At 44.1% G+C, this 27,676-nt stretch overlaps 1 protein-coding gene across 10 annotated transcripts in view; it reads left to right on the forward strand.

Moving 5' to 3' along the window:
• PTPN5 (protein tyrosine phosphatase non-receptor type 5) overlaps positions 1 to 27,676 on the forward strand; it is a 103,516-nt gene that overhangs the window by 21,089 nt on the left and 54,751 nt on the right. Inside the window, exons 1-4 of one of the 10 annotated variants that reach the window (XM_061610186.1) lie at positions 12,190 to 12,273; positions 14,500 to 14,681; positions 15,034 to 15,153; positions 19,384 to 19,467. In XM_061610186.1, coding sequence (XP_061466170.1) covers positions 12,228 to 12,273; positions 14,500 to 14,681; positions 15,034 to 15,153; positions 19,384 to 19,467 — 432 coding nt within the window. In that variant the 5' untranslated portion in view covers positions 12,190 to 12,227. Of the gene's footprint in view, positions 1 to 12,189; positions 12,274 to 12,381; positions 12,410 to 12,497; positions 12,633 to 13,605; positions 13,631 to 14,121; positions 14,388 to 14,499; positions 14,682 to 15,033; positions 15,154 to 19,383; positions 19,468 to 27,676 lie in introns of those variants that run through there. The other 9 variants (XM_061610191.1, XM_061610189.1, XM_061610192.1 and 6 more) reach the window with 9 other exon arrangements.

The raw sequence follows: 27,676 nt of genomic DNA on the forward strand, positions 1-27,676 counted from the left end.
AATTTGTATTGCTTGGGGAAACAATGAAGACACATGACACATTTTGGCTTAGCTACATTTCCACTGAATGCAAGAATTAACAGGGGTAACTGTTTTCACTTGTACAAATGTCATCTAAAGATTGACTTATTTTGTTAGCCATGTAAGTAATCCAAAATGTTTTGGAAAGTATTTGATTGCACAAGAAAATGGAATAAGGGGAATAAGGGGAAAACATAATCAGGAGCTCTACAAAAGATGTGATGTGTTAAGCAAGATAAAAGTATATAGAATGGAATCAACAGGACTTGTTACAATGATTCATGAGAAGGCAGATTTTGAAAGCTGGGTTGGGTTGGATGGTATCAGGCCAGACCTCAAGGTAAACAATGGCAACTATGGAAATAGAAAAACTATCCCAGAAGGGATTGGTGAAGAAGTTTATGAGCAAGATAGACTGTGAGGATAGGTTATGAGCAAGAGGACAAACAAGAACAAGACCTTTAAAATCCCATTTATGAGGACTTATTTATTATGAAAAATATCAGTAAGATCACCTGGTTGGCCACTGTGAGAACAGGATGCTGGACTAGATGGGCCACTGGCCTGATCCAGCAGGCTTTTCTTATGTTCTTAAAAACAAAAGTAGTGGATAATCCTGCTAGGACAGGAGAGACCCTTCACTGAAAAATGATGGTATGTTAATGATACAAATAGTACATAAAATCCAGTTTGAAGTAAAAGCTTCATTGTAATGTGTATTTCAGCAGTTCGCTAACTATTTTATAAACTAAGTGTCCCTCTCTTCACAGAGTCAGGAGTACCTATACAGAAAAGAGGAGTATATCTGTGGCACTTGCTTTTTTTTAAAAAAAAAGTTCAATTCCCACCTGGACAGCTCTTCATACTTAGTTTGGCAAGTATGTACTTGGAAAGCTCTAAAATCTTACATCCTTAATTTGGCAAGCCACAGAATCATATTGCAGTCTTCCTATTATTCTTTGGGGTCTGGTTGCTATGACTGTGTTCCAGAACACATCTGGTAACAATACCAAGGAGAACACTTGAAGCTACATTCAGCTGACCAGGGATGACTATCAATTTTCTATAACCCAAACTGTAAACATAGTCCCAGTTTGTCAATAGCTAAATGAAATATATTTTTTCTGGAAGACTCTCCATCTTCATATTGCCATTCCACTTTGGCATCAAATTCTGGCCCTTGTGTTAAGGTTTTCATCTATTATCCTTGTTTCAACTTTATTCAGTCTGCATGAAATGGGTACTTCAATGTTTACAGATATAGTTTTTATTTCAGCAGTAGGATTACAGAGCTTTTGTATGGCTTTCCATCTTCATGGTTGAGAGGCTGGGCAATTGATGTGGTAAAAGCTGCTGAACTGACAGCCTTTTCTCAGAAGTCCATCACCAAATGACATCTAACTACTGAAAATCACTGAGTGCTGTAAAACAACCACACATTTGTTTTTGCCTTTTAAAAAACGACTACGAATTGCTATGCAATAATTGGCCATTGTTAGCTGTTCAAAACAGAAGAGGCAGGGCCTCTTGGAAAGACAAAAAGGCATCATTGAAAGAAGTCCCAACTGAAAGATATCTAATGCTAGTTATGTGTAGGTGTAATGAAACCTAATATTCTTCTGTGTTCCCATGAGAAGCTCAGATTTTCTTTTTTATATTTCATTTTTTCATTTTTTAAGGAAAACCAGTATTTTAAAAAGGTTGCGGTTTGAAATGATGTATCTAATGCCAAAGATCCCTAAGAGAAAGAAGAAAAAACCCTGTGCCCATAGTCTAAAAATGCATGTATAACTTTGCAGGATTATTGTAAGGACTATCAGCATCATCTATATATCACATTCAATTTTTAAAGTGCTTCCTATAAATTAATTCTGTTGAAATCCTTACAACTAAAATAATGTGATAAGTTGTGTGAAGTGCTTTTAGCATTCAAAAAATGTTCAATTTTATTTAACTTTGATACACATCTCTTGGTTTAGATAACTTGATTTACAATACCTGGATCCTTTAAAAATGTGTGCTGAAGTTTATGCTGGGAGTAAACAAAACAAATGTATGCAACATTTGGAGGATTGTGGAATTTGGAATATTTTATGAAGGTCAAAAAGCAACAGGAGCAAGGAAATAGGAATCAAAAACTGTGGGATGGTTAGATCAGTTATGAAAACATAGAAGCTCCAGGCTGCTGCAAACTCCTCAGTCTCCTGTTCCCATTGGGCAAAAAACAAGTGATTGAACAATTAAAAGCCTATTTTTTAAAAATCTTAACAGTTCCAATACAGAAGCAGACTGGGAATTATCTCTACTTAAAAAGCTTGTTGGAGGAGGAAGGCCTTCAGTAGGTGCTGAAAAGAGAACAGACACGGTTCCTGTCTAATATTTAATGGGAGGGAGTTCCAAAGGGTGGGTGCCACAAAGGCCTGATTCCTATATTGTAATAAATGGACCTCCTGATAAGATGGTACCTGTAGGAAGCCCTCGCCTGCAGAGCACAGTGATCAACTGGGTATATAAGGGAGGAGATGATTTTTCAGGTATCCTGGTCCCAAGCTGTATAGGGCTTTATACACTAAAACCAGCACTTTGAACGTAGCCTGGTAGCTAACTGGCAGCCAGTGCAATTCTTTCAACAGCGGTGTAATATGTTGGTGATATCCTGCCCCAGTGAGCAGTTGAGCTGCCACATTTTGCTGCAGCTTCTGAACCAACCTCAAGAGCACAAAGAACACATTGCAGTAAGCCAGTGATCCAGCCAGTAATTGACACCAGTACTGACCTAGATAGACAAGTAGTCTGACCAGGTACAAGACAGCTTCTTATGTTCCATTGTTGGCCCAGGAACTCTAGAGTGTGCCCTCACTCTGTACAGATTATGATGATGTTGCATTTATATCCTTTCCTCCAAAGAGCTCAAGGTGGCATAATAATAATAATAAAATTTTATTTGTTAGTCGCCTATCTGTCCGAATTCACGGACACTCTAGGCGACTTACAGCAACATAATAAAATACAATAACAATCCAAAACATAATATCCATTAATCCAACATCAAGAAACATCAACTAATACAACAGCAAGCTAATCCACCCCAAAATTCCCGTAGGCCTGCCTGAATAGCCAAGTCTTAAGAGCTCGGCGAAAACCCATCAGGGAGGAGGCATGTCGAATATCATAAGGGAGAGAATTCCAGAGGGTGGGGGCCACAAACAAGAACGCCCTCTCCCTGGTCCGCACCAGCCTAACTGTTTTGGCCGGTGGGACCGCAAGGAGGTCCTGTGTGGTTGATCTTGTAAGGCGGCCTGATTGGTGATACCAATAAACTGGGCCGAAACTGTATAGGGTTTTAAAGGTCAACACCAACACCTTGAATTGGGCCCAGTACACCACTGGCAGCCAGTGTAGGTTTACCAACACCGGGGTGATGTGATCCCGGCGACGGCTATGCTTTATCAAGCGTGCCACCGCATTCTGCACCAGCTGCAATTTCCGGACCGTTTTCAAGGGTAACCCCACGTAGAGCGCATTACAGTAGTCTAAATGAGAGGAGACCAGGGCATGTATCACTCATGGGAGCAGATGCATAGGAAGGTAGGGCCGCAGCCTCTGTATCAGATGTAATTGATACCAAGCTGCCCGGCTCACTGCCGAAACCTGAGCCTCCATGGACAGCTGGGAGTCAAGAATGACCCCTAGGCTGCGGACCTGGTCCTTAAGGGGTAATCTCACTCCATTAAGCACCAAGTCAATGTCTCCCAACCTTCTCTTGTCACCCACGAGCAATACCTCGGTCTTGTCTGGGTTTAGCTTCAGCCTGTTCTCGCCCATCCATCCACTTACGGACTCCAGGCACTTGGACATGGTCTGCACCGCCAACTCTGGTGAGGACTTAAATGAGAGATAGAGCTGAGTGTCATCCGCATATTGGTGACGCTGCAGCCCAAAACTCCTGATGATGGCTCCCAGCGGCTTCACATAGATGTTAAATAGCATGGGGGAGAGGATAGAACCCTGTGGTACTCCACAATTAAGAGGCCAAGGGTCTGAAACCTCATCCCCCAATGCCACCCGTTGGTATCTGCCTGAGAGATAGGAATGGAACCACTGTAAAACAGTGCCCCCCATTCCCAATCCCTCTAGGCGATTTAACAAGATACCGTGGTCCATGGTATCAAAAGCCGCTGAGAGATCCAGGAGGACGAGGAAGGTATATTCTCCCCTATCCAACGCCCTCCTCATATCATCCACCAGAGCGACCAAGGCTGTTTCAGTTCCATGACCAGTCCTGAAGCCCGATTGGAATGGATCTAAATAATCTGCTGCATCCAAGTGTGTCTGTAGCTGTTTGGCCACCACTCGCTCTATCACCTTGCCCAAGAATGGTAAATTAGAGACTGGGCTAAAGTTATCCAACTTTTGGGAATCCAAGGAGGACTTTTTTAAGATGGGCTTTATCACTGCCTCCTTGAGGGCTGATGGTATTGCACCCTCTTCCAAGGATGCATTTACCACTGCCTTGATCCCTTCGCCCAGTCTTTCTTTGCAGCTCATAATGAGCCACGAAGGGCAAGGATCAAGCAGACAGGTGGTTGGCTTCACAGTAGAGAGCACCTTGTCCACTTCCTCAGCGAGGAGAGGCTGAAACCGATCCCACCGGACCGGGATGCCACTGGCCGACTCTGGCCCACTTCCTGTATCCACGGCGTATGGAATCCTGCTCTTCAGGCGCTCGATTTTATCGGCAAAGTGTTTAGCAAATATGTCACAGGAGACTTTAGAGTGCTCCATGGGTTCCTGAGCAACTGGACCGACCAGGCTTCGGACCACTTGGAACAGCCTCCTGGGACAGCACTCAGCTGACGCAATAGAGGCAGCAAAAAATTCCCTCTTTGCTGCCTTTGTTGCCACCTGGTAGGCCGCTATTGCTGCTCTAACCAGTGTCCGATCGTCTTCGGTGCAAGATTTCCGCCACCGGCGCTCTAGTCGTCTCACCTCCTGTCTCAGACCCCGCAACCGTGGTGTATACCAGGGTGCTGTCTGAGTTCTATTCAGGGGGAGAGGATGTTTCGGAGCCACCCGGTCTACCGCCCTAGTGATCTCCCTATTCCACTCCGTCACCAGGGTTTCGACTGGGTGTCCTTCAGTCAGCTCCAAATCCCCCAGCGCATTCAGGAATCCCTTAGATTCCATCAGGCGTCTGGGGCGGACCATCCTAATAGGTCATTGTCCCCTGCAGAGGGTGTGCGGCATTGAGAGGACAATATTCACCAGGTAGTGGTCTGACCATGACACGGGGTTAGAAAAAACCGCCCCTATTTTCAGAGCACTCCTCTCCCCACCCGAGACAAACATAAGGTCAATAGCATGACCGGCTACATGGGTGGGCCCTGTATTACTAAGGTGCAGTTCCCAAGAAGTCATGGTTTCAATGAAATCCCGAGGGGCTCCCATGAGAGCGGTCTCAGCGTGCACATTGAAATCCCCCAAAACCAACAGGTTGGGGGAGAGCAACCGCACAGCCGAGACCCCCTCGAGCACCTCGGTCAGGGAGTCTGCTGTGCAGCTGGGTGGGCGGTACACAAGCAGAATCCCTAAACTGCCCTTTGGGCCCAACCTCCAGTACATGCAATCAACAAACTTGGTCTCGTGGAGGGGGGGTCTGGTGAAAACCAAGGACCCCTGATAGATAACTGCCACACCCCCTCCCCACCTACCAATCCTCAGCTGCTGTGCGTATTGGAAACCGGCTGGACACATGGCCTCAAGTATGGGAGCTGAGGCCTTGTCCAGCCAGGTCTCCGTAATACACACCAGGTCTGCGTTCTCATCCAGGATCATATCATGGATGAGAGATGTCTTCTGCACCACAGACCTGGCGTTACATAACAGCAGTCGAAGGTTGGATGAAGTCCTGCATCCTCCAATTATCTTCTAGTTGTGGACAGGCCCGGAACAAGGGATGGGTATAACGCATCTATCCCTTGTTCCTGTCAGCTCTACACTGCATCAGCAGTGTCAGGGGGGGGCTGGAAATTCCTGGGTCTTTGGCAGGGAAGGAAAGTCCTTAGCCAGCAGTCGGGTTGTAAATCTGCCAGGCCTATCCGAAGCGTACTTGCCGAGTCAGAAGTCCAGAAGCGAGGTCAGTGGAGGTCCGGGATCAATTGCCAAGGAGGTCAGTCAAAGAGATGCTGCAGGGAAACTAGGTCTACACAAAGCCACGCCTGACGTTGCAGTCAGCAACAAGCTGCAGCCAAGGTGTGCCTTATAAAGAGCAGGATGGACAGCAGGTGTGAGCCCTCAGCGTTTGGGCCTTAAGGAGACAGGCCTGCCTCTCTTCTGCCTGACCTTCTGCTGTCTACGTTCTGCAGGTGAGGGGGGAGTATCCTGTTCACTGTCTGTGTCTGGCTGCAGGGCCTCTGCTGTCCCTGGGGTGCTCTACAGCTGAGGGGCAGAAGGAGCTGGATTCTCAGGAGGCTCCTCCGTGTCTCCTGCTGCTCCTGGGTCTGCTGCTGTTACTCCCGAGTCATCCTCATCTGAGGAGTCCTCTGACGGGGCCATGACAGTTCCCCTAAATTGGCGTGGCCTGCCACCCGTATTCCTCCAGGATCTGCCGCCTAGCCTTTTGATGTAGTGGCTCCCCACTCCTCCCCCAGCATCCCCCTCTGGTCTACACATGCCATCCCCCCTGTCAGCCGATCAGGCAGGCCCCCCACCCCCAATCAAAATAATTGAATTGTCCGTGTCTTTCCTGCTCCCCAGATGGAATTGGTTCGGCTACAGTTAAAAATCCTCTGCCCTCTTGCCCCTCGTTGTCCCCGGGTCTCCATGACGACTCTCTTCGTCCTACGCAGCCGCTATCACCACTCTCCACTGCACAGATCTTATTATTCTTGTTGTTCTTCTTCTTGCCTCTTGTTTCACCACTGCGGTCAGTAGGGAGCGCACTGTGCCGCAGTGCCACTGATGAGGGCACCAAAGATGAAAACAGGCCGTGCGAACACACCTCAACCCCAAGCCGGCCCCCCTGCGCCACACCTGCTGGCGGCTGTTCCCCCGCCAAACAGGAGGCATCCCAAAGCCCAGAAGGGCAGTCCAACAGCGGCGGGAAGCGCATACATTGTTCTCTCCCTCTCCATTTAATCCTTACAGCAACCCTGTGAGACAGTGACTGACCCAAGGTCCCCAGTGAATGGGGATTTGAACCCTGGTCTCCCAGGTCCTAGTCTAGCACTCTAACCACTATGCCACACTGTACTATATCACTGCAGTCTGAGGATGTCACTTGTGTCCTGCCTCTCAAAGGCAGTCAGGGATCAAGGCATACAGCCCCTCTTGCTTGAAATTTGGTACTACTGGCAATCACTCATGACCAAATAAGATTGTCTTCTAAAATAAGGTTGGTTGGAAGACGCCTGTGCGTGAATTTGTTTTATGTGGGGAGATCGGTGCACGACAATCAACACACTATCTTGACAGAAAAAGGCTTTGATCCAATGGCAAGGATACCATGACGATTGGAAGTCTTTTATCTGCTGCAGCCTTTATCTACCTTCACAGCCATTGTAACATACACATTGTTATTCTCCTCCTGTTCTGCTGTTGAGGACATTCTTGGATCGTTTTGTCTGGTTCCTCTCCCTTGACCTTACTGCCATGGGTGACCCTGCTGGGAGTACATGACTCCCGAAGTCATCGCTCACAGGGTTCCATGGAACACACAAGCCCACTCACCACTACAAGGTGACAATCCAGTGAGGGATTAATTTGGTAACCAGTTTGGTAACCCTCGTGTTAATAATGCATATTTGCAGTGAAAAGAATGGGGCCCTTTCTTATGTGCAATCAATTTAAACATTTATTTCTTTGAGTAAGGCTTGAACTATGATTCCCCTCTGATAACTTTGCTGGCTTCATATGATTCTTCTGCTTTTAAGTGGCAAGCACAAGCAGCCAGCCATAAGTTACACTATGTACATGTTACATACCATTGATTGACAAACTGACACATAGTGCATTGTGAATGTATTAATGGCAGATTATAAACTGACAAATAAAGCAGCACCATCCCTTCAGCTTTTAACAGCTGAATTCACAATCACAATGAGAGAATTGGATCCATGCACTGTGAATGGATGAAATTTGAATTCAAGATTCATGTGTTCCACTTTGAACAATAATGAAAAGGGAAAATAGTGGTTTATGTGGGAGGAGCGACAGGATTTGTAAGACCCAAACTAACCTCTTTGCATAAGGGTGCATTTTGCTCTCTAGAGAACCACCTACAGCCATTTTCTTGCCATCTAAGCTATACAAATTCTTTATTTCTTTTTCTTAGTCATATTTTTGTAGCATGCTTGTTCATTTTCCCCCTCAAAGGACTATAATCTTTTTTCATTAATCCCATGGGGGCCCAAGACTGTATGGACAGGGTCATCATTTAATTATTATTAGTTTTCTTTTTCTTCCTGATAGTTTTGCACCACCCAAAAGGATAATATATCTGGGTTGTTGTTGCTATTATTGTTGTTTCAAAACATCACCTTTTTGTTAGTTCTAATTGTACTGTATATTTCCCCCTTCATTTCTGTTATTGTTATAAATAATGGAACATCTTAATAAACTAAAGATATGTACTGTAAAAAAAAAGACTATAAAATGGCAGCAGAAGCATGAAATAAACCACATTTCCCCCCATCAATACTGGTTTTGTGGCATGTCCTATACTGCTGGTTGTGGAGAGGTTTTGTGCTGCAAAAGATGGAATTCTACTCTTGGAAGGGATGGCCAGCTCACTCTGAAAACGGTGACCCCCATTAGCCTTGGAACAAAATCACCCAATGGTTTGAAATGTGGTACTCCTGGTGTCCTGGTTATATACTGTTTTCCATCTTTTCTTTCCCCATTGGTGTCCTACATTTATGGTGAACAACTCAGATAAGCACATCACCTCTAGCACAATCTAGCACAGGTAGCACAATCTGTTCCTGGCAAAATTATTGTGCACATTCAGCCTCTCTTAGAAGAAAGGCAAGCTGGACAATTTTTCTTCTATTACAAGGAAAAGGAAAAGGGGGGTCTCCTACCCAAATTTTTCAGGGATCCAAAGTGCATACAGTAGGGCCCTGCTTATACGGCAGGTTAGGGACCAGACTCCCGCCGTAAAGCGAAAATTGCTGGAAAGCGGAACATCGATCAGGTGTAGTGCGGGGAGCTTCCCCCCAACAGATGATTGATATTCTGCTTTTCTCCGCTGCCTCCCTTGCTTGCCTGTTCGCCGCCTGCCCTCCGATGCCTCTCTCGCTTCCCCCCCTGCCCACTCACCCTCCCGCCTACCTGTTCATGCGCTCGATTGCCAGAATACAGAGACGCTGAATGCACAAACGCTGAATCAGACTGCACCGATAATACAGTAATACACTGTAAAATGGCACCCGACGCTCTTCTCATACTCAGAGCTTGGAAAAGTTCCTTGCTTCAACTACAACTCCCATCAGCCCAACTGTAGGAGGAACGTTTCCAAGCTCTGACGATGAGCTCAGAGCGACAGGCGCCATCAATTGCGTCATATCGCAAAATCGCCGCAAAAACAGAACAAGCGCCACACATATGGGACAGGGACCCAATTCAAAACCGCCGCATTAGCAAAGCGCTGTAAAGGGAATTGCTGTAAAGCGGGGCCCTACTGTACACCTAAAGGCTTTCATGCAAGAAAAGGTAATTGCTAATTTTCTCTCCCCACTTTAGGTGCTAGAAAACAGTCCTTGTTGTTTTGGGGGCATAAGGAACAGCAGTGGGAAGAGGGTCTGAAAACCCCTACTACACATACAATACCCATATGTAGGCCTTTGGATTGTGTCCGTGTATATATTGTTATGAGCATGGGGGTTGGAATGGATGATTCCTGTGGGTCCCCTTTCCTGCCTCTGATTTGGAATCCTGTGCCTTGGGGCTGCCTCTGCTAGCCAGTCAGAGCTTGGAAAAGTTACTTTTTTGAACTACAACTCCCATCAGCCCCAGCCAGCATGGCCACTGGGTTGGGCTGATGGGAGTTGTAGTTCAAAAAAGTAACTTTTCCAAGCTCTGAGCCAGATGAATTTCTTTTGTTAAACAAATAGAGTGGCCAGGTAGTTAATGGGCCTATTAGGTGCCCAGCAACTGATGAATGAGCCAGGAAGATCCTTTTGTCATTGAAACTCTTCAGGAAAGCCTGCCCCCCCCCACACCTGGAGCCTAGGAGAGGTTTGTGTTTGTAGTTGTGTCTAGAGAAAGGCTGGTAACTGGAGGCAGGCACAGAGACTGGCTGTCTGCACCATGGCATTTGGGGTGCCTCCTGGAACCCAGATGGAAAAGCTGGATATTGGACTGCCGATTCCTTGAACCCCCTCCACCTTAAGCTCAGGTTGGAATGTGTGTAAATAAACAAACCATATTTCATAAAGACACCGCAGTCTCCGCTGACCTTCTTTCCAAAGGAAACCAAACCCTGGAGGAGCGCAGGGATTGGGGAGATGCGCAACAATATGTTTGGTTTCTTGATTAGCTCTTTTAAACAAGTATCAAAAGTATGGAAAGGTGGACCATGCCAGTGAAACCAGAACCCCAACATTTTATCTTTTAGAGCATGGATGGAGAACCTGTGGCTGTCCAGATGTTGTTGGACTCCAACTTTCATCAGTCCCAGCCAGTTTAGCCAATGGTTAGGGATTATGGGAGCTGTAGTCCGGCAACGTTTGGAGGTCTATGGGTTCGCCATCTCTGCTCTGGAATATTCAGTGATGTGGTTTCAGAATTAATTCTTACATAATTAATATGGTTGTTGTTGTTATGTGCCTCCAAGTCGACCATGACTTATGGCGACCCTATGAATCAGTGACCTCCAAGAGCATCTGTCATGAACCACCCTGTTCAGATCTTGTAAGTTCAGGTCTGTGGCTTCCTTTATGGACTCAATCCATCTCTTATTTGGCCTTCCTCTTTTTCTACTCTCTTCTGTTTTTCCCAGCATTAGTGTCTTTTCTAGTGAATCATGTCTTCTCATTATGTGTCCAAAGTACGATACCTCAGTTTCATCATTTTAGCTTCTAGTGATAGTTCTGGTTTAATTTGTTCTAACACCCAATTATTGGTCTTTTTCACAGTCCATGGTATCCGCAAAGCTCTCCTCCAACACCACATTTCAAATGAGTTGATTTTTCTCTTACCCGCTTTTTTCACTGTCCAACTTTGACATACATAGATATCGGAAATACCATGGTCTGATTGATCCTGACTTTAGTGTTCAGTGATACATCTTTGCATTTGAGGACCTTTTCTAATTCTCTCACAGCTGCCCTCCCCAGTCCTAACCTTCTTCTGATTTCTTATTGTCTCCATTTTGGTTAATGACTGTGCCGAGGTATTGATAATCCTTGACAAGTTCAATGTCTTCATTGTCAACTGTAAAGTTACACAGTGGTTAAATCTACAAAATGCAGTTATAATGCTAATGAATGAATGGAGGTACCATTTCATATGCTATACTGACAGCTTAGGGTCCTCTCTTATTCCTTCTCTTTCACCTTTGGTATGAGCTCCCAATAACTGGAACAGGATGGCAGAAGCCCAGATCTAAATCACCTAGAATTATTTTTCCTTCAGAAGAAACTTTCCCCTCTAAAGTTTCCTGTTTCCTTCTACAGGGAAAGCTGTACTAGTTGAATTTCTGCATGTCATTCAGCAGCTGAAAGTACAGAAGCCCTTATGCCAATAACAATGGCAAGCCTTTCTTCATTCTTGCATTACTGTTAAAGGAAACGTTTGCTTCCTTCATTTAAAATGGACTTCAGTAGATGATTTCATAATCTCTTCCCACCACACCCTTTACTATAGAACAAATTCTTATATCTGGATTTCATAATCTTGCCTTTTCTTAGAAGGGGATTTTATATCAGAAGCGGTTTTCTAATTTCCTTTTCCCTTTCAAGGGATTCTCTTTAGCTTAAGAAGAGTTTACCTTCATAGGGTCCTTAGAGGACTGCTTTATGAGAGAGTTTCTTTTTAAAAGGTGCAAGATGTGTAAAACCCAAATTAATTAATTAAAAGTGGTGGAAGGGGGAGAATTGCTAGCCCCCATCAGGATTTTCACCAATGTCCCCTTAAATATGGTCAGAGATTAAAGAAAAGAAGCTCCAACCAAGGCAAGAATGGGGAACTTCTAGCCCAGGGACCAAATGTGGTCCTCCATCCCTCGCTGTCTGGTCCTTTGGATTTTCCCAGGTGACACACCTTGCCAGCCCTGCTTCACACCTTCCTCTGTTTTTCCCTGGCTGGAATGTGTTCTTGAACTCTGATAATGCCTCTTGCTTGCCTGGATGGAGGGCAAACAGGAATGTAAAAATTGCCTAGTTCAAAGGTAAAATTCACATTCATTGCTCCATCCACTTTTTCCTCTGGCTCCACCTACCCCTGGCATGTGGCCTCCAGACAGTTGCCCAGAAGGGAATGTATCTGTCAGGCAGAAAAGGGTTCCCCATGCCCTGCTCGAAGAGGAAGAGGTTCCAAGCGCTAAAGTGAACACTAGTAGATACCTGACACTTTTCACCATGAGGGAGATGGACAGGCTGAAGCAGCAGAAGGTTTGTGCTTGAGGGTGGGACTGCATGTTACATGGATACATAGGTAACAGGGCCTCACCTTCAGGAGAAGCAGTTAGAGTTGGTGGTGCTTTACTCCTTCCCTGCCCGCTGCTGAGAAAAGCAGCTGACAGGCTTTTGTTGTACACATGTGCATGTCATGTATGCTTAGGGACAACAGTTCCCGTCAGTTTTCAGGTGCCTCAAGCCAAGATAGGAATGCAACCTGCTGGTGAACTGTGTTGGAATGGAGAACATTGCTTCATTCCCTCTGTCTCTCATTCCAGATGAAGTGACAGGTGGACTGAGTGGGAGCAATGTGAAAATTAACGTGGAGAGGATTGGTGACTCAGCAATGACTATAAAGTCAAGCAAGTCTCCTCAAATGTTTTGGCACACAGCTACTCTTCAGTTTGCCCGGAGATTGCAATAGGTCATTTTGTGGGTGGGTCTGGGTAGGAGAGAGGGGGTGGGAAGAAGAGGTTGCTGCTCACCATCACAGAAGAGGTTTATTAAGCAGTTTAATTTGTTGATTTATTCAAAAGCCAGCTGCAGGGAGAAAGAAAGTTGTGTTTCTGTTTAAAGCAAACCAGTTTCATTTTAAGACCATTTGTATGGTCATTTTAAGACCACTTGTATGGCTGCCCTGGGCTCCTGCTGGAAGGGTGGGATATATATCAAATAATAAATAAATAAATAAATAATCAAATTCCTATTTTAACTGTTACAGCCCAATTCAATCCCCAGTTCACACATGCTTTTAGCTATAGGAGCTTGTATTGAGCAGAGCGGTAAGCAACTTATAGCAGAGTAATAAGAGCCAGTGTGGTGTAGTGGTTAGAGTGTCAGAGTAGGACCTGGGAGACCAAGGTTCAAATCCTCACTCAGCCATGAAGTTCACTGGGTGACCTTGGGCCCATCACCACCTCTTAGCCTAAACTACCTCACAGGATTGTTGTAAGGATAAAATGGGGAGGGGTAGAACCATGTACTCCACCTTGGTGAGATGTAATAATGTTTGTAATAAATATTGTACTGAAACAGCTGCAGCTGAGAATTATAGGTCTTTGATCAGGGCAAAAAGAACAAATTTCCATTTTTCTCAACTACATGCATGGTTAAGAATCTATTTTTCTTCTTGAATTTGTTGGTGTAACAAGAAAACAAATGATATATGGGCTTACTCCAAGTTTTATTGCTAAATCCTATGTATGTTTACTCAGAAGTAAGTTCAGCTGAATTCAATGGGATTTATATCCCAAATAAGTGTGGTAATTTGCCTGGGAATCTGTGGTATGAATGTAGCACATCTGTTTTGGGCATTTCATTGAGAAAGTAGTATGAAAAGTCATGGTTCCCTTTAACTAAATGTTATTAAATGTACTTGTGTAATACTGCACAATCACATTCGGGCTAGAAGCTCTTTTATTGGTATTATGTGAGCACCTCAAAATGGTTAGATCAGTGAACTATTGTAGCAAATATATGTAACATTTAAAGCAAAGGCATATGACCTCATGCAGCCCAAAAGAAGAGAACTGGAAACCTAAATTAGTAACCTAAATTACTAAGCAGGGCAAGAGTTAAATGACAGCTTATTAATGAACAACAAAACCCTGATTCTGCTGCTACAGGGGAAAAATGGGTGGTAATATATCTACCCACACTACATTTTTCCTATGAAAGTAACAAGGATTGCTGTCCTAAAGTGTGGTGTTCATATCTCCAGCTGCATTTACTACTTGTGGTTACCAACAGGTAACTGACAGCTTTTTCTGTCCATCTGCCTATGTAGCTCCTGTAGCCCCAGCAAGAGGTGGAAAGGTTACATTGCTGTTTTAATTTGATTGTTTCATTTGCTTGCTTGAAGGTCTTTCAAATCCAGCTGTGATGGAACCATTGAATGGAGCTGATGGACAGCAGGAACCACAAAGCAAGGCAGAGCAATCTCAGAAAGGTCCTGAGGAGACTTCACAGCATAGCTGGGTGGCCTGGTGGAATGGAATAAAAACAGGAGGAATTATATATCTGTTCGCCCTGTCACAGATCTTGGTAAGGATTCAGATTTAACTCAGATGCAGATCGCTTTTTGAAAAAAGAAAAGGACAACATTGCTTTTGTTTTTTTTAGATTCATACATTTTAGGGACCAGATTTCCTACATCATATAGGCTGATATAGTTGAAATTATGTCAAAAACTGTGCCATGTTGCAACTAGGTAACAATCTGTTTGTCTTTTTATTCCAGTTAATGTATGCAACCTGCAGTAATGCCTGATGGATAACAAAAAAATGTATTTATCTTTATTTGTATTTTAAACAAAAAAAACTGGCTATGCAGCCTTGAAATTAAAATGAAGAGTTTTCTTTCCTGATCTGTATTAATTATCTGATTGACTGCACAGGTTTTCTCCCTTATGTTTTGGTGTGGTGGCTGTGAGACAATCCCAGCAGTTCAGGATGCTTTTGATGTATTGTCCAATTTGCTTACTCCACTTGGACGGCTGGTTACAGATCCTAGCAGGGTATGTTCAGTGATTTCTCTATGCTTTAATGCAGCACAGCAATCAGTCATCTTGAGAAATATAAATAGTTTCTTGAATTAAGTATAAGTGATGAATGTGTCACATAGCATGATGTGTGCTGTGCTATGTAAATTCTCTGGCTCATAATGAATTAAGGAACAATCTATTAAGGCACATTATCGCCATACAAACCCCACTGCAATAAATAGGAATTGTGAAATACTTCCATCCAATTGTAGTTGCAATCTCTGTCATTGTGTTATAGTAAATAACAAGCAAACAAAATGATCCACTTTGCTCCAGAGTCTTGTACCATATTCTTCTTTATTTCCACAAAAAAGGGTTTTCAGAAATGTTAATTTTGCATATTATAGTCTCCTGAACGTATAGTGCAGAAATGAATAGATAGACTACTATCTAAGTTACAGGAACAATTACTTTATTCCTTGACAGTTTTCACACTCCCCTTAGCTTCCCTTGAGCATGAGGCCTAAAAGGGAAAATTGGGGAAGGATCAGTGCCCCTAGACATGTTTCAATCCCACAAGGATTCTTTCAAGTGAGGGGGAACTGCCCCTTCATGGTTTAAAGGTGAGGCCTTAAAGGACATTCGACTTCAGTTTCCTCCTCTCCCCACTTTTTGGGGGCATCCCACCTTTCAGCCTAACACAGGCTTCCATGATGACAAGGGGGAAATGAAGGGGAGAGGAATTGTACTCTCCCACTCTTACATATAGCCTTTCAGTCCCCAAAGCCATTGTGAGGCTGGACAGCCTTCACTGTAGCCCTTCTGGTTTTGCTAGGAAGCAGCTCCATGGATCCTCTGCCAGTACAGCCAGATACTTCCTAGCTAAAGCTGAGGGGCTGTAGTGGCAACAGCTCTCTGTGGATAGGCATCACAGCTCCTCTGTTTGATATTGGTGCTCCCAGGCTCAAAAGGGGGGGAGCCACAGGTGCTGTCTCCAGAGCCAGTTCCATGAGCTAGAAAATACAGGTGGAAGTGGAGAGAAGGTGGAATGGAGAGTAAAAGGAAGAAACATATCCTCCTCCTTGCCCTGACCACCTTCACCTCTGCCTTGTAAGATTTATCACAGGTCCCCACTTATACAGAGGTGATATATAAACAAACTGTTGGTTGTTGTGTAATGCAGAATGGAGAAGTTATGTACTTCTGTTGCCTAACATATTTATATCTTATCTCTTTAAAGCTGCAACCAGAAGTATGCATACTTGGAAGTAAATCTTGTTACAGGTAGTAAGACTTGCATCTAAGTAAATATGGTTAGGATCACCTTGCAAGTGTTCATCATTGCAAATAATCTAGAACACTAAATGCAGCACAGAAAGTTAGTATGTTTAAGTCCTGTTGACTTAAGCTTGCCTCTTTGGATTGTACCTTGAAAGCCAAAGTTACTGGAAGTTACTGAACCCAAATTTCCTTAACTTCTAATTCTACTAACTGGTCTTACCATTTTTTTCTTTTGGACATCAGCTGGTCAAAGTATAATAAAAACGGTTTCCTTTATTCACCTAGCAATGAAGTCAAACTATTATACATCCTTATATTTGCTTTAGACATGTGGGATTTTATGTGATCTTTTAAATTAGATTCATTATGCATAATCAGAAGTTCCTTGTGCTTCAGGAGGTATTTTCAGATTATCTACTATTTGAAGTGAGTCAGTTCAGATCAGTTCCCCCACCCCTATTCTGACTGTAGAGTTTGATTTTAGAATTAAAGTCGTTCCTGACCATTGGTCGTACTGGTGGGACTGATGTGGGTTGTAGTCCCCAACATTTGGAGGGCACCATGTTATCTACTTGTTTTCAGTAAAGAATATTGTAGTTCTTTGAAAAACTCTAGTATACATCTGTACATGGCCATGCCTGCCTATTGTGAATATTTACTCTGCATGGGATGGCATATCAATTCACAACAGTTGAAAGGTAGAGGTGTGCATTTGTTTTTGAAAACAAAATGGATGAACACATATTCAGTCATTTTCATAGTAAAAACAAATAGGAATTTGAGCAAACGAAAATGAAACAAGTGTGTTCATTCATAAATTCATTTGTTTTTAGGTGTTTTGCACTGGAGGCATTGTTTTGCATTAAAATAGGCTGGAATTGTATTCACAGAAAGGTTATAGGGAGGAAGGAAATGTAGCAGTGAAATTGGCAAGAGTGGAAAGCTCTGTTTGGTTTAGGCAGAAGTTTGGCTGTCTGTGCATCTTTTTAAACTGCATGTAAAAGGGAGATCCGTTTCTCTTATTTGTCTGAAATTTGGTCAGTCAAATGCTCTGGAAGGACAGTAGAATGTCTGCAAATTTCATGCCATTGGGATAGAAAATTTATAGGCACCAGAAGCCAAGGTTACAGGAAATGGGTTTTTTTATACTCTAGTGAAAAGTCAAGCAGCTCAGAAATATTTTTATAATTATGCTGAGGGCATAAGCCTGAGGGCAGCTCACAATATCATAAAAACCATAGTGAATACAGCAATTTAAAAATAATCAAAGCTAACTAAGACAGTATCATTAATCATTATGCTTGTGCCTATTTTTTTGTAAGCCACCTTGAGGGCCTTTAAATTTAATAATAATTTAATAATAATAAAAATAATAATTTAATAATAATTTAAATTTAATAATAACAGTTATTTTAAAGGCCAGTTAAAATAGATAAGCGACTAATAGTCTCTAACATAGATCTCTAGAAAAAGCCTTACTTAAGAAAAGGTAGTTCCAAAAACATAGTTTTTAAAATACATTTTAAAATTGGCAGCTTAGACGCCAGACACATCTCTAAGGGGAGGGAGTTCCACAGTCAGGCAGCCATCCCCAAAAGGGCTTGTTCTCACAGATGGGCACACTAATAGGGCTTCTGATGCATATCTCAGTGCCTCAGCAGGTTTGTGTGGCTGTAGGCAGCCTTTCGAATAACTTGGTACCAAACTGTTCAGAACTATAAATATTAAAACCAGCACTTTCCTATCACCTTGCCCTCACCAGCAACAGAGCAGCAGCATTCTGTATCAGTTGGAATTTCTGAATCATCTTCAAGGACAGCCCCATGTAGAGTGTATTACAGTAGCCTCACCTGGTTGTAATTAGGGCATTGATTACTTAGGCAAGGCCCAGAAAGGGTTAAAGTTCCAGTTTAAGGTGGTAAAATACACTCTACCTGGCCACAGACTCCACCTATGCTGCCATAGGCAGCACTGTGTCCAGAAGGATGCCCAAGCTACAGAACTGGCCCTTTAAAGGAAGAGCAATCGCATCCAGCACTGATCATATCAGTCCACCCAGATCAGCCAGTTATCCCATCCATAGCACCTCTGTCTTGTCTGCATTAAACCTCAGCTTGTTCATCTTGATCAACTCCAAAGCCATACCCAGAAACCTGTTCAGGAGTTCTTCAGCCTTCCTGGGATTTGTGGGTGGAAATGAGAAGTAGAGCTGTGGATTATCTGCATATTGGTGACACCAAAGCCCAAACCTCACATTTGGAAGTGCTTCCACAGACAGTGCAGTGCATTTTCAGTGCACGTTTTCCTAGTGTAATACTAAAAACAGGTATGTCAACCCTCAAGTTAGAGTTAAACTCTGGCAGTAAGAGAAGGGGCAATCCTTTCCTTCTGGGTCCTTTTCTTGTTGTAAATTACCCCCTCAAAACTGTCAATGGGACAAATAGCAGCTTTAGGGGAAAACCAGTATAGGATGAAAAAATCAAACCCACCTTCTGCCTGCATCATAGTCCTATTCCAATTTGCTTACCCACAGCTGTTTTTTTAAAAAAGACAAGATGATCTGATTGTGCACCTTCAGTGTCTCATCTAGTTTGGTACTTAGTCATGATGTCATGTGCTAGGGAGGAGTTTAACGTCTGATTGATCCTCAGATTGTACCACAAAAGCAGCACCAAGAAGAAGGAAACCCTTCAAAGGGACATCTTTAGATCACTGGATCATTCACTCTAGTTCTAGAAATGAATATTATATAAGAGGTGGCAGATTCAGTATTTTTGGCAGGTTTGATGATAGTGATTGTGAAATTTGGATAGGGATCTGAGTATGAAATTTTGCTTTTGAGAAGTTTGCATATAATTGATTTCTGGCTGGAGTTAAAAACTGATTAGTAATTTCACAGCAATGCTAGGAACATTCATTTATGTGCCTCTCTAGGCCTTTAAATTCCTCCAGGGTTAACTATGGGTTTATGTTGTTCCTCAGGATCTGATCAGAGATGGGGGCATCACAGTGTCTTACTTCCTGCTGTCTTTGTTTTCCCTTGGCTTGCTACTCCTAGGAACATTGGTAAGGATTTATTCAGTTCTGCTGATTAAATGATTTGCTAAATAAATTGACACCTTCGGAGTACCCTCAGAATGTTCTGCTGGTGCATTTAGTGAAAAAGTTTCTAATTCCCTAATAAGAATTAGCAATTTACATGCGCATGGTTTGAGCAAGTAAACATTGTTATGTATATATTGTGGTTAGGCTCATTCTGGGACGGTGGGCAATAGCAGGATTTTCTCTGGTACATTGGCAGAAAGTGTATTTAAAAACACATTCACTAAGGATGGTAATTCATGTTAATACCTCTGTGAATAAGAATACTGATGTGGATAGCGAGATTAGCTTTGCTATGCAACTGACTTACCTTTTCTTTGCCAGATATATTATGAGATTAAATAATAAGCTTTCAAAGAGTCATGTATTAGTGCATACTAAAGTGCAAAAGACAGATTTCTAAATTGACAGTGAACTATATAAAATCATGGGAACTCTTACAATGAGCCATTCCAAGCTTAAAACAAGCCAAATCAGAATAAGCGCTGTGTGATATTCTTGTTGATTGGTTCTCCTGACTTTCTGCAGTTTCTCCAGCCTGTGTTTTTTGCTCTCAGATTTAATTAAGAACAGTAACAAAGAAACAAAATAGTAGAGGTGATTATAGGTATGCCATAATGTTAACACATTCTTGTACAGTCATTTGTGTTGCATACATTCCCTTGGTCAGCCAGGTTATCAAAATGCCCAACTGGCAAAAGCTACTGGGGTAGATTATTAAAGTTCTCAAAATCTGAGATCACCATCAGTGAATGAATAAGAATCCAGCTTTGGCATTATTGTGGGCTCCCTGGGTACTCAGCATATTAGGTCATATTTGAAAGAAAAATATTTTTTAAACAAACAAAACAAGGAGTGGGGCAACATAGCTCTATCCTTTGTTTATGGGTTGTTGATGACAATTGAGAGAGGACAAGGTGAGAGACAGGAAATATGCAGGAGGGAATTTGCCTTCCTGAGCTCCAAACATTATGGTATCCTCGAAAGGGGTGGGTTTGGGTCAATCACATATATGTATGACATTTTTTTCTTTTAAAAAAAAAAACCTTTCCCCTCAGCTCTTTTTTTGAAATGTAAATTTTCCTCTTTTCCTGACCTACTGTATAACGATAACGCATTTGACAGGCAGCCCCAACTTTGAATTATTTAGCGCTTTCCAGGAGACCTTTGTCATGAAATGGTTCCCACTCCCCTGGTTAAATCCCAAAATTTCTTCAAGACAGGATGGAGCTCTGAACAGAAGCACAATGTGTTAAGGGCTAAGGATATACCACCCAAAAAACAAAGGGTCCCCACTTGTATTGCTGTAATCTTAATATGTCACATTTGTTAATTTAAGTTATGTATCAAATATCAACAATTCTGTTACTCTCTGGCGTCTTGTGAGAGACAAAATATGTAAGGCATTATATTTTATTGAACTTGTCAAAAAGTCTTACAACTTGGACAGAAAAAGTTCAATGCGGATGTGTAAACCAGTGTTTAGGAAGTAGGGCACCCAACTGCATGAAAGAGACATGCTCTGGAAACACTCCAGGACTAATGATTTGCCTCAACTCCCTAGTGTAGGTCCACTCTGTATTTGGAGACCCAAATGTCCCCTTCATGTTTTAAATGCTTGTTACAGCAAGTGCTAGTTTTGTTGTTGTTGTTGTTGTTGTTATATCCTGCCCTTCCTCCCAGAAGGAGCCTAGGGCAGCAAACAAAATTACTAAAGGGATCTTTAAAACATCTTAAAAACATCACATCTTAAAAATATCTTTTTTAAAAAGACTAAAAACAATTCTAATTCAGATGCAGACTGGGGTATGGTCCCTTAGGCTTGCTGAAAGAGGAAGATTTTCAATAGGTGCAGAAAAGACCACAGGGATGGCACCTGTCTAATATTTAAGGGGTTTTGTTGTTATGTGCCTCCAAGTCGACTGTGACTTATGGCAACCCTATGAATCAGCGACTTCCAAGAGCATCTGTCATGAACCACCCTGTTCAGATCTTGTAAGTTCAGGTCTGTGGCTTCCTTTATGGAATTAATCCATCTCCTGTTTGGCCTTCCTCTTTTTCTACTCCCTTCTGTTTTTCCCAGCATTATTATCTTTTCTAATGAATCATGTCTTCTCATTATGTGTCCAAAGTACGATACCTCAGTTTCATCATTTTAGCTTCTAGTGATAGTTCTGGTTTAATTTGTTCTAACACCCAATTATTTGTCTTTTTTGCAGTCCATGATATCCGCAAAGCTCTTCTCCAACACCACATTTCAAATGCGTTGATTTTTCTCTGATCAGCTTTTTTCACTGTCCAACTTTCACATCCATACATAGAGATCGGAAATACCATGGTCTGAATGATCCTGACTTTAGTGTTCAGTGATACATCTTTGCATCTGAGGACCTTTTCTAGTTCTCTCACAGCTGCCCTCCCCAGTCCTAGCCTTCTTCTGATTTCTTGACTATTGTCTCCATTTGGGTTAATGACTGTGCCAAGGTATTGATAATCCTTGACAAGTTCAATGTCCTCATTGTCAACTGTAAAGTTACATAAATCTTCTGTTGTCATTACTTTAGTCTTTTTGACGTTCAGCTGTAGTCCTGCTTTTGTGCTTTCCTCTTTAACTTTTATCAGCATTCGTTCCAAATCATTACTGGTTTTTGCTAGTAGTATGGTATTGTCTGCATATCTTAAATTATTGATATTTCTCCCTCCAATTTTCACACCTCCTTCATGTTGGCCCAATCCTGCTTTCCGTATGATATGTTCTGCATATAGATTAAACAATTAGGGTGATAAAATACACCCCTGTCTCACACCCTTTCCGATGGGGAACCAGTCAGTTTCTCCATATTCCGACCTTACAGTATTGGTGCCACACTAAAAGTCAACTTCCTATGTTGTGTGGAACAGACCTCCTGATGAGATTTTATCTGCAGGAGCCCTCACCTGCAGAGAACAGTGATCAACTGGATATACCAGTGCCATGCAGATCCACAAGGCTTAAGTAGTTCTTAGACTTTGTCCCGTCCAGAGCCGGAACTACGAGGCTGAGACACGGGTGCAATTAAATCTCATTTTATTAAAGTAATGGATACATCAAAGGCATTGCGCTTCATAGAAAAACCTGCACTAACTCACTAAAATCCCTAACTACACTCTAGACATGCTCTGCTGCGTATGAAGGAAGTTGACACAGCAGCCCCCCACTGTAAGCGGCAAGCTTAAGTAGGGAATGTTTTCGATCGTAATCTCTGACTCCTTTGCAAGTCCTGTCTCTGCCCTGTCTGTTTCTCGCAGCGGCGGGAGCGAGGTGACGGGGGGCGTGTCTCTAACGGCTCATCGGAAGACACCTGCTCCTGAGTAACGGACTCGAGGTCAGGGGGCTGCATCATGCTGGTGGCATCCTGGGAACTGTTTGATAAGGGAGGAGTTGGCACTTTTGCTGGCGCTTCCCCCAACAGGTCCTCAGCAGCAACTGGGGGTGGCGCACTCTCCTCCTCGGAGATCGCACCATCCGTGGGAACTGGCTCCAATTCAGGCTCGCTTCCCCCCCCCCCCCAGGTCTGCCGTGTCTTCTGGCAGCGGAGGCGCCTGAAACTCATGCCTCCCCCCTTCCTGTCCCTTCTGAGAGAGCTGAGGCTCAACAGACTTCCTGTTTTAAAAAAACCCTGTGATTGAAGTGATGCTGTAACGGTATTTATTGTCCCAGTGGTTCTTGCATCATTTAGCATCAAGCTAGGCAAATTCCCACCTTAGGTTAGGATATGTTTTCGCTACTGTCTAGGTTCCTGCCCAAAACACAACAGCGGGTGCACTTACTGATACGTAAGGGATACTTTGTTAGAGCAGATTAATGATACAAACTCAGCAGCATGGAAAGAACCAGATACATTCCAGAAACTCTTACAAGGCGAAGGGTTAGCAGGAATAAGCCCCATCTAGGAGCAAAGGGCCAAGGTTCACAAGGCCAAGGTCAGTAACAAGAATGTCAGGGCTTCATGGCAGCTGCAAAGTTGCTCCAGCAAATTTCCCCACCTGCCCACTGGGCTTTTAAACAGAGGCAGAGCTATCCAGCTACACACAAAAATCCCTGCCCCTGCCTGTGAAGGCAAGTGCTGCATCTCTTTTCTCTTGATATGCCCCCTCTCCCTGGGAGACAATGCCAGACCCATCTCCACTTCTGGATCTTCCCACTCTGTCCCATCAGACCACACACCAGAGCCCTCCCTATTCCCCAGTGAGGAAGCAGCTTCCATGGTCTCCAACAATCCCCTGTCCTCTACAGGCAGAGGAAAATAAGTCTCTGGGACTCCTGTTTCAATAGCAGAGCCAGGCATGTCTGGATGCAGGGGGGCTGCTCCTTCAGCTAGATCCTGCTCATCCCCCTCTCCCTCCCATTCATCATCCTCTTCCTCTAATGCCTGCCATTCCTGGTCTAAATCAGAGTAGTCAGAAGGAATCATGAGAACTACACACTTAAATCGGTTTAAAAGTGATCTCCTCCTCCTAGAGAACTCTTGGATTTATAATTCAGTGAAAGGAGAGATCACTAATAGAATCCCTAGTACCACACTGAATTACAGGTTCCCATTGTTCTTTGGCAAAAGCCATAGCATACAGCTGATACATATTTGTAGAAAAGATAGCATCTTGGGTTGCATGCAGAGTTAACACTCCAGTAACACTCCTTTCACATTTAATTTCTCTTTACAATTGTGTTGTACCTCAATATCAACTAGAGTTTTTTTACATATTATGTGAAACTGTCCAGTTTTGACTTCTGCCAGAAGAAATCAGGTCAGAATTAACAAGGTGTCTAGGTAAATGGAGGCACAAGTGCACTAACACAAATTCACAAGTGAGAAAGGAGAATAAAAGCTGTGATGATGAAAGCAAAGATAGTGACCAGGAAAAGGGGCAATTGAGACTCCTCTCAGACCTAGCATGCAAGAGCATGTATATGTTTAATGAAAAATGAGTTTTACGTAAATAAAGAAAAGAAAGTATAGTTTTACTATTAACAGAGCATGGAGTGCTATATGAATGGAAAAGAATGTGTGTAATTATCTTTAACAGATCACGTATTTAAAAAAAAAAAATTGTTGGTTTGGATACCCCCTTAGAGGACAGTGTGAGATTGAAGTCCTGGCACTGTGTCAGATCAGAGGTAGCATACTGTTTTAAACAGTGGACCCTTTGAGCAAACTGTTAAATTGTGGATGTTCTACACTGAATAAAAACAGACCACAGGGTATTAAATTTAGTTGGTTTGTGCATTTAGCAGCTTATTTGATACACACACACACACACACACACCCAGATGCAGCCAGCATGGGCTTAAATAGGTCCAGCTGCCCCACCTCCCATTCACTGACTCAGCACGCTCTGTATGCACCCTTGCCATCATCCAAGGTGGCAGCAGGGGTGATGGATCTTGGGTGATCGCAGGCAAGTGCACACAGTGCGCTAACGCACTGGGGCAGCAATGTGGGAGGTGGGTGGGGCAGACTGGCATCCACGCCAGCTGCATCAGGGGGTGTTGTCTGGAAGTATTGTGACCCTAAGCGGCAAGCTTAAGTAGGGAATGTTTTCGATCGTAATCTCTGACTCCTTTGCAAGTCCTGTCTCTGCCCTGTCTGTTTCTCGCAGCGGCGGGAGCGAGGTGACGGGGGGCGTGTCTCTAACGGCTCATCGGAAGACACCTGCTCCTGAGTAACGGACTCGAGGTCAGGGGGCTGCATCATGCTGGTGGCATCCTGGGAACTGTTTGATAAGGGAGGAGTTGGCACTTTTGCTGGCGCTTCCCCCAACAGGTCCTCAGCAGCAACTGGGGGTGGCGCGCGCTCCTCGGAGATTGCGCCATCCGTGGGAACTGGCTGTTATTCAGGCTCGCTTCCCCGCCCAAGGTCTCGCTCAGACTCAACAACTCCCAAGTCTTCCATGTCTTCTGAAACTCATGCCTCCCCCCTTCCTGTCCCTTCTGGGAGAGCTGAGGCTCAACATCATCCCCCCTCCATGCATTAACACTTCCCACTCCCGATGTCTTGGTTTTGCTGGGTAAACCTCATGGAATTCTTTCACCGAAGTCGGGGCATGCACGTTCTCCTCTGTTTCCCACAAATGTTCTGATGGATCGTAACCCTTCCAATGAATCAAGTACTGAAGGTGCCCACGATGTTTTCTCGAATCCAATATCTGTTCTACCTCATATTCCTCCTCCCCATCTACCAACAGCAGTGGAGCGGGCTCGACCCGCAGGCGGTGAGGATCCGGAGGGGCGTCCGTCAGTAATGCCTGGTGAAAGACCGGGTGCATCTTGAAAGTGGAAGGCAATTTTAATATGTAAGCCATGGGGTTAATCTGCGCCACCACCTCGAAGGGCCCTACATGCTGATCCTGCAACTTACAACACCGGCCAGGCATAGGTAAATAACGTGTAGACACCCACATGTTGTCTCCCGCTTGAATGAGGGCTCCCCGTTGCCGATGCTGGTCGGCTGTGTGTTTGTAATCCGCCTTGGCTCGTTCCAGTTGTTCCTGGAGTAGCTGTTGCATAGCATGAAGTTCTTGCAGGAAATCCTCGGCGGCTGGGATGGAGAGGTTATCCTTTGGGGCAGGGAATGCTCTGGGGTGGTAGCCAAAGTTGGTGAAGAAAGGACTCTGTTGCATGTGCAAATGCACAGCATTATTATAGGCAAATTCTGCTAAAGGCAGGTAGGACATCCAATTGTCCTGCTGGTAACCCACGTAACAACATAAATATTGTTCCAAAATTGCATTCACCCTCTCGGTCTGCCCATCCGTTTGAGGATGGTGAGCGGATGACAGTCTTAATTCACTTTGCAGTAACTTCCACAATGCTTGCCAAAAACACGCGGTAAATTGTGTTCCCCGGTCGGAAACCAAGCTGTCTGGCAGTCCGTGCAGCTGGTACATGTTTTGAACGTACAACTTGGCGGTGTCTTGAGTGTTTGGGAGCCCAGTGCATGGAATGAAGTGAGCCATTTTCGAGAAGGCATCAACTACCACCAAAATTGTGGTTTTCCCCTGAGAAGGGGGAAGATCTGTAAAAACATCCATAGTAATCATCCGTCAGGGTCCTGGTGGGGTAGGAAGGGGTTCCAACAGCCCCAACGGCTTCCCAGTGGCATGTTTGGCCCTCATGCAAGTGGGACAGGAGCGGACGTAATGCTCTACGTCCTTCTTCACCTTGGGCCACCAGAACTCCTGGGTGACAGCTTGAATGGTCTTAAAGACCCCGAAGTGGCCTGCCGTGGGGGTGTCATGACACTGACATAGCACTCTGGCTCTCAGTTCACCTGGGGGCACATAAATAGCCTCTTGATGGTGCAGTATGTCATCCTTCCATGTAAAGTCCTTCTGATCTGTTTCGGGCTGCGCGCCCACTCTGACCCGCTGCCCCTGTGCGAAGTGGTCCTGTTTTTGCGCCACACGCACTTCAGCCTCCCAGGAGTCTTGGCAGGCCCCAACCACTCCCCTCTCGGAGGGAATAATGTACTGTAACAGTCTTGGGGTGGGATCCCCCAGATACTCCGGTTTCCTGGACAAGGCGTCAGCCCTCTTATTCTGTGCTTGGGATATATAATGGATTTTGAAATGGAACTGTGCAAAGAACTGAGCCCAGCACACTTGCCGTTGATTGAGTTTGTGGGCGGTGTGTAGACTCTCTAGATTACAATGGTCCGTGCGCACCTCAATTTCATGCTGCGCCCCTTCCAGATGGTGTCTCCAGGCTTCAAAGGCACCTCTAATGGCCAACAGCTCCTTTTCCCATATGGTGTAGTTTTGTTCAGAGTCGGTTAACTTTCTGGAAAAGTAGGCACAAGGTTTCAGTCCCCCCCCCTTTCTGGGCAGGTTGCAAAAGGACGCCTCCGATAGCTACGTCTGATGCATCTGTCTCTACCACAAAAGGGAGTGCTGGATCTGCATGTTGTAGAATGGGTTCGGTAGCAAACCTTCGCTTCAGGTTCTCGAAGGCCTCCTGGGCAGCTTCTGTCCTTTGGAAAGGTCCTGAGCCCTTCAGGCAGTCCGTGAGCAGCGCAGTCTGCTTGGAGTAATTGGTTATGAACTGATGGTAATAATTGGCAAACCCCAAGAAGCACTGCAAATCCTTCTTGGTCTTGGGGGGCTGCCACGTGAGAACGCAACGGACCTTCTCTGG

The sequence above is a fragment of the Rhineura floridana genome, chromosome 2 (assembly GCF_030035675.1).
Source record: "Rhineura floridana isolate rRhiFlo1 chromosome 2, rRhiFlo1.hap2, whole genome shotgun sequence".
Classification (NCBI taxonomy): Eukaryota; Metazoa; Chordata; class Lepidosauria; order Squamata; family Rhineuridae; genus Rhineura; species Rhineura floridana.